The following is a 6,849-nucleotide window of genomic DNA, read 5'->3' as shown; positions in this document are numbered from 1 at the left end:
CACCTGCCGCCACAGTCCCTCTCCCAGCCACCACTTCCTGTGGTCGAAGGAGGGGCCTGGAATCCTTCTCAAAGGCGCCACCTTTTCTACGATCCTGGGCCCAGTGGCTGCTGAGGTGGGACAAGGGACAGAGCTGCCTGGAATGATGCCAACTCAGCGACTACTAGTGGCAGCCCTTGGGGGTATACAGATGGGCCTGCACAGGTGGGGTTCACCTTCCAGATCCCCCCCAAGTTGAGAGGGTTCACACCCCCACTCCAGCACAGAGCAGGAGCAGCCCTCTGGCCTCTTCCTCTTTTGGGCTCCTCCTCCTCCAGCTGCTTCCTCCTTTTCCTCTGGTGTGGACACCACTTCCCTGAGAGGCCCAGCCCTGCCATGCAGACTTCACTGCCCCTCCTCCCATCCAGGGCACAGCGGGTGCTGCCATTGACATCCTCCTGCATATTTGGAGGCTTACCAGCCTTGCACCCCAGGGACACCTTCTCAATAAGCTTTAGAAGATCCCACCCTCAGGCTTTGGTTAAAAACGGACCTGGCACTTGCCAAGCCTTGGGAGCATGCACAGAAGGCCAACACTGAGACTCCGTCTGACCCAGCAACTGTTTGGGTTGTTCTAGGGAGATTATTTCTCCCAAGCCACTGAAATAGACACAGCTCCAGGAAACAGCATTGGGGTGAGGGTGAGGATTTGGGATTGGGGTTTACTAAGAACAAGAGCTCCAGGTGAGAGAGGCTGCATGGAGTTGGGCAGAGGGGTCCCACCCTGCACTCGTGGCTGAGAGAGGAGCTGCCTGAGAGTAGTAGGTACCAGGGCCACCATCAAAGGGCCTAGTCCTCTGCCCTCCTCAGGGAACTCTGAAATGCATTCTTAGGCAGAGCCCATGAGCTGTGGCCTGGCCAGAACCTGCTGACCCCTTCCTCCTCAATGAACTCCTATATTAGGACTCTTGTCCCCAGATGTTGGGAAGATGGGACAGATGGCCCTGTTCCCACCTGCCCAGTCATGCCCCCCCAAAGCACAAAGAGGTGTCAGGGAGGCACCACTCAGCCTCCAGGTCAGAACGTCTCATCCTCTGCTGAGGATGTGATGGGGCAAGGCCATGGTCCCTTAGTGGCTAAGAGCTTATGTGGACACAAAGCTTCTTCCATCCCATTCCTACCAAAAGAAAGGCTGCCTTTTAGAGACAGAGACCAAGAGAGATTGCTGTGTCCACCTGTGGCTCAAGCCACACCAAGGGCCAGCCTCTGCAGTGCTGCAGGCTTAGGGACTTCCCTAGGATCCAGTCAGGCCGCAGCCCTACCTGCTGTCACTTGCTGGGTGATGTCTGCAGGCCTAGGACACCCAATAATGTTACCCAGTGACCCTGCAGCTCAGTCCAGCCCAGGGCCAACCCCGGACAGGCTGCCCAGGCCTGAAGGGGTCCCTCACCATGTCAGCCCCCATCTGGCAGCCTAGACTCCAACTGATCACAGTGGGTGGCTTGATGCTGCCTCAGGGCCTGGCACAGAAGCCTGTGCTCCCCAGCTGGCATAACTTCCACCTCCAACTATGGCGGCAGCTCATTCCCTTGGTCCTTGCCACCTGCTCTGCCCTGTCTGGAGTTCCCCACCCCACCCTCCTGTGTGATGCCCGTAGCTGAGTTCCAACATCAGTTCCTTTGCAGAGCCTCCCTGATTCACCCAGTCTCCTGGCTCGGGGTATCCCCTGAAGGACCCAGTTCCACTCCTTATCCTAGAGGTCTGACTTCTCCTGTTGTCTGCACCAACATTAGGGTCACAGGCAGATGAGCCCAGCGGCACTGGGCAGGACACAGGTACAGGGGGTCAGAAACGGCTCAGACCCTTGCTCGCTTCCCAGCGTGGGAGCTCCAGGGCTGGGCTCTGGAAGACAAAGCCTCGCCCAGCCTGGGGGAGGGGTGGGAAGAAGAGACTGGAGGCCCAAGCTACCCCACCCCCATTCAAGTGCTAATGAGCTCCAGCCGGGGACCTCGAAAGCTGTGGGAAGAACAGGGAGGCTGGACGCCAGCCTGGGTACCAGCCCACCTGGTGCCTAGAGCCCAGCCATATCCCCAACCTTAGGCAGCCAGGAAGGCAGCTCAGCCCTGAGAAGTTGGGTTTAGGGTCCCCAGGACAGTCTATCACTCCAGCTGTCCACACACCTCAGTCTCCCCACTTGCTGTGAACAGCTGCCTGAGGGTAAGGGAGGGGGGTTCCCCAGGGCTTCCATACTGGGGCCAGTCAGCCTGTAGACTAGGGAGAGTCCTCCCCACCTAATTCTCAACTCTGTAGGAGTCATTAGAAGCTCTCTCACTTGTTCTCACACCCCCAGGCTTTGACCCAAGGTCCCCACAACACCTGTGGCTGCAGGCAGGCACCCTGCTCCCAGGTTATGGATGGGGAACAGGACACCAACCAGGATTTCACTTGTCGCTGGGTTTCTCAGCAAGTGCACTAGGTGGAGCTGGGTATTGAACCTAAGTCTGTGTGACCCTAAGAGCTAGTCTAATTTTTTTTATTATAGGTTTGTTTGTTTTTTTTTTTTTTTTAAGTTTTGAAACAGAGAGAGACAGAGCATGAGCGGGGCAGGGGCAGAGAGAGGGAGATACAGAATCTGAAACAGGCTCCAGGCTCTGACCTGCCTGCACAGAACCTGATGCGGGGCTCGAACCCACGAACCAAGATAATGACCTGATGACCTGAGCCGAAGTCGGACGATTAACCGACTGAGCCACCCAGGCGCCCCCTCAAGAGCTAGTCTAAAGAGCTGAGCCCTCCTCCTCCAGGCCAGGCCTTCCTACTTCAGTGCCCTTGCTGAGTAGGTCCTCCTGCCCCCCATACCTGCCCCTGGCAAAGGCTGCTGATTTTGCAAAGCCACCCAGAGGAACCTCCCACAGTCCATTCACAGGCACCACCAGACTCTTCCCAACCAGGATCCCAGGCTACCCCTTCTCCAGTTAGACCAAGCCCCAGGCAACAGCCCTGGAATTACTTATCCCTGTTCATGGATGTGCTCTATAGCTTCATTCTTTCCATACATGCTTAATAGGCACCTACTGTTTGCCAGGCCATTTGTTAGAGACACAGATGGGACAGAGACCACAAAACTCCTTTCCTTTTCTTTTGGTAAACCAAACTGAACCCCTGTATGTGCAGTCCCTGTACCGGTCCAGGCCAAGGTCTCCTGCAGCAGTGCTCTGGCCTGAGCCCCAGGGCTGTGGGGCAGCCCAGCCCTGAGAGCTAAACAGGCTCTATTGGAAGACCAGAGAGAGCAGGCCCACAGCAGGCCCCGAACAGCCTGAGCTGAAAGGAAGCATGCAAAGCCGCTCACATATGAATGGGTGGAACCCCCACTGCCCTATGACAGGCTACAGACTCATCAGCAAGAGTTCTGCACAGGGTGGGTTAAGGGCTGTCTCTGAGGAGCCAGCGAGGCAGGTGCGGAGTTCAGGAAGAAACATCCTGAAGAACTCTGCTGGTGTCTGCCCCCCATCCCTGTCATCAGCCCTAACACTGAGCCCTTGCCACCTGCCCACAATATATCAGGTTCAGTGACCGCCATCTTACTCCTCCATCTACCCACCTACCCCCAAGACTGAGTTCAGACTAGTAGTACAAACAAACAGACAAGAAGCACTCAATAGATGCCAGGCTCCATGCTTGGCACAGAAGGCACAGAAATAAACAGGACACATCCCTGCCCTTGTGGTCTCAAGGAAGGACAGCTGTCACCCAGGTAAATACCACTCTCTGACGGGGGAAGGAAGCAGCAGCACCAGGAGCCAGAGGAGGTACTCCGGCAGCCTCCGTCAAGGAATGGTCCTGGGAGGTGGTCCCGGAGCAGAGTCTTGAAGAACAATCAAGTAGGAATGAGTTAGATGGAAAGAAGGGAAACGCACGCCAAGCTAGGACATCAGATGCAAAGTCCCAGAGGCAAGAGAGAAGAATTGTATTTATACGCTGAAGCCTTCATGGAGCCCATGAGGGACAGTCTCTCCTTTCTTGGTAGGCTGCCCACACAAGCCCATCCCAAATCAGAGACAGCCCCTAAACACACACTCTGGCTTCCTTTCTCTTAAGTGCCCAGCCCAAGGCCCCAAATTCCACCTGGAGATAGTTGGTCAGTCAAGTTGAACTGGGGGGCAGAAGGAGGTGTCCCTGAAGTACGGCTGGTATCAGCAGCTCTGCCCCGCCCCCCAGCCAGTCCCCCCTATGACAAGCTGCTAGGAAAAACGCTCCCTGGTGTGTACCACATCTGCCTCTACCCCTGTTGCCCATCCGCCAGTAGGGCTACCCAGGAGGGCAAGGAGCCAGTATGCGGGTGTGGCAGCAGGCGTGGTTCTGGCTGAAAGGGAAGGCTGGCAATTGCCCAACCTTAGAGTCCCGTTGCCTGGACAGAGTTCTTCCCGCTACGTGGGACAGGCGCCCAGCACTCTGAAGCTGCTCCGGCTGGGCTCGCATCACTTTCTTGTACCTGGACGGGAAAGGGATGGCCGGCCAGTTCCCCTACCCAGGCAACCATGGCAGATTGGGTCCCCAGTTTCAGGCAGGTCTAGGTCTCCCAGCCCCTTGCAGTACACCCTCTGCAGGGTCTTAGCTCCCATCCCCCACTCTCAACAGGAACCTCCATGAGGCCCCTATTTTCCCTCTCCTGAGGCAGCACTCCTCTAGCCCAAACCCAGGAAGCCCACTCAACAGAGGAAGCAAAGGCCAGAGAAGCAAGATGCTGAGATCGACTCCCCAGACTAGAAAATGCTGAGCCAGACCCTGCACCCCTGGCTGCTGCCAGCCCAGTGTGGGAGGGGCTGCCAGGCCCCAAATCTGAGCCGAGCTCCACGGAGCAAGACTAGTAGAATGGGGTTGGGACAGAGAGGGCCAGAAGCCCCATGTACCCCGGCCCTATGGCCCAGTCCCACATCTCCTCAGCTGATCAGCCTAGGAAGGGGCTGCCCAGCGGCCCCTGGGTGGGCACCAGGAGAGAGCAGTACCGAAAGCACCCTACCCAGGCCCAGCGGGCAGCAGTGATGTGCCCTCCACCGCGGCGACACCCACTCAACTGGTGCTGCCGCACTCACAGCAAAGACAGGAAGAGGCAAGCGCCCAACGCAAAACAGCCCAGGAGGCTGGGCCGCCGCCCCTTCCCGCCCCTTCTCTTCCTACCCGCAGCGGCGGCGGAGCGGATGCCATTTTGAAACCTCTGGGCTGTGCCCCTGAGGCCAGGCCCCCAGGGACAGTCAACAGATGGGCTCAGGATGGAAGACACACTGTCCCTCCCTGGGCCAGACATTCAGCAAGGAAAGCTCCGCTTTTCACAGCCTGAGGACCCCACAGTGGCTCTGAGGCTGAGGGGCCACACCCCCCCACATACACTGTCCAGCCTCCAACGCTGCTGCAAGGGCCTGTCTCCCCCTAGCCCCGAAACCCCCGAATCAGGCTGCCACCGGGCACCACACCTGCTCCCAGGGAAGGCCGGACAGGGACAACTACCAGGAGCACAGTCTTTGCAAAAGTCCACCTCAGATGCTCCCCAACTCCAGCTGGCCCTCAACTCCTCATCCAGCTGGCCCACCACTTCCCCCTCACCGGCCCTCAAGATGTGACAGGCCCACCCACTCCCAGAGGCCAAGTCCTTGGCCTTTCGGCGCAGAAAGGGTGCAGGAAGCCCAGTACCCGTCAGCACATCTCCTCGGCCCGCCCGGCAGGGCAGCAATATGTCGGCTGTCTCACCACTTCCACTTCCCCCCACCCCTCAAGCAGCCACCATCTTCCCTGGCCTTGGAGGCGCTGCAACCCAAACTCCTCCACACTCACACTCCCTCCTACTCCCCAGACGCCCCCCTCACTGGCCCAGATGGGGCTTAGAAACTGGGAAACAGCCAGCCCGCGGAATCTCCCTGGGAAGCTTGAGGCCTGGCTCCCTCCCCCAGTGCGGATCAGTGGAACCTCAGTCCAGCCCCTTAGTCTGGGCCCCCTCCTCCCAGCTCAGCCCTGTCCCTCCAGTGTGGGAGGGGTAGGGGAATCAGAGGTAGACCAAAGTGTGGGAGAGGACTCAGGGAAGAGGAGCAGACGGTTTGAGGAGTAATGTGTGCGAAGAGGGACCTAGTGGGCCAGATGCAGGGAGCAAAGATCTCTAAAGGTTTGGGGGTTCCGGCTAGAGAGAGGGCTCATGAGCAATCATGGTTTCCACTTGAGAGGTTCCTTGATGTCAGGGTGCACAGGTGGATACAGGGTTCAGAGTAGGGATGGGGCAAGGGGGAGAAGGAAGGAGTGGGTGGGGGCCTGGCCGGGGCCCCAGGGATATTCATGCCCAGTAGGAACAAGGGGAGCAGGTGAGGGAAACAGGTGGTGCTTAAAGGTGGGGACCAAGTGAGGGGGTTCTGGGGATCTGACTAAGGAAGGATGGAGGACAAGGCAGGGACTCTGAGGGTCTGTGAGGTTGGTCAGCACGGGTGGAAGTTCAAGCGGGGTTCTGAGTCTGGAGGTTTGGGGTCTCCCAGGAGTTGAGGGTCTGATCTAGAGTTTGGGCTAGGATCAGACGTCTAGGCCAACCTAGAGTTTGGAACCATTTGGGTGTCCTGGCCAGACCGTGTCTGGGAGTTCAAGTCCAGGTGTCGGGGTCCAGTCTGAGTCTGGGAGTTCAAGGCCCTAATCTGGAGGTCAAAGTCCTTGTCTGGGGACTCGGACGGGGAATCGAGGGTCCCAGCGCAGGGCGCGGCCTCACCCAAAAGCAGCAACTTCACCTCCCGCGCCGCCTTCTCGCCGTCTTCCCGCAGGTTCTTGTCGATCATCTTAGAGCGCTCGGCCGCCGCCTTGTCCTCGGCACTCACGGTGCAGCCCATCCCGCCGTCCGCC

The 6,849-nt window shown here is 58.3% G+C and overlaps 1 protein-coding gene across 1 annotated transcript in view; it reads right to left on the bottom strand.

The window, feature by feature from the left end:
- Positions 1–6,849, bottom strand: part of GNAI2 (G protein subunit alpha i2) — a 22,502-nt gene that overhangs the window by 14,928 nt on the left and 725 nt on the right. Inside the window, exon 2 of the mRNA XM_077777000.1 lies at positions 6,719–6,849. Coding sequence (XP_077633126.1) covers positions 6,719–6,836 — 118 coding nt within the window. The 5' untranslated portion in view covers positions 6,837–6,849. The remainder of the gene's footprint in view (positions 1–6,718) is intronic.

The sequence above is a fragment of the Crocuta crocuta genome, unplaced genomic scaffold (assembly GCF_008692635.1).
Source record: "Crocuta crocuta isolate KB4526 unplaced genomic scaffold, BGI_CrCroc_1.0 scaffold77, whole genome shotgun sequence".
In the NCBI taxonomy this organism is placed as follows: Eukaryota; Metazoa; Chordata; class Mammalia; order Carnivora; family Hyaenidae; genus Crocuta; species Crocuta crocuta.
The sequence above is the reverse complement of the archived record's forward strand: the minus strand, read 5'-3'. Positions and strand labels throughout refer to the sequence as shown.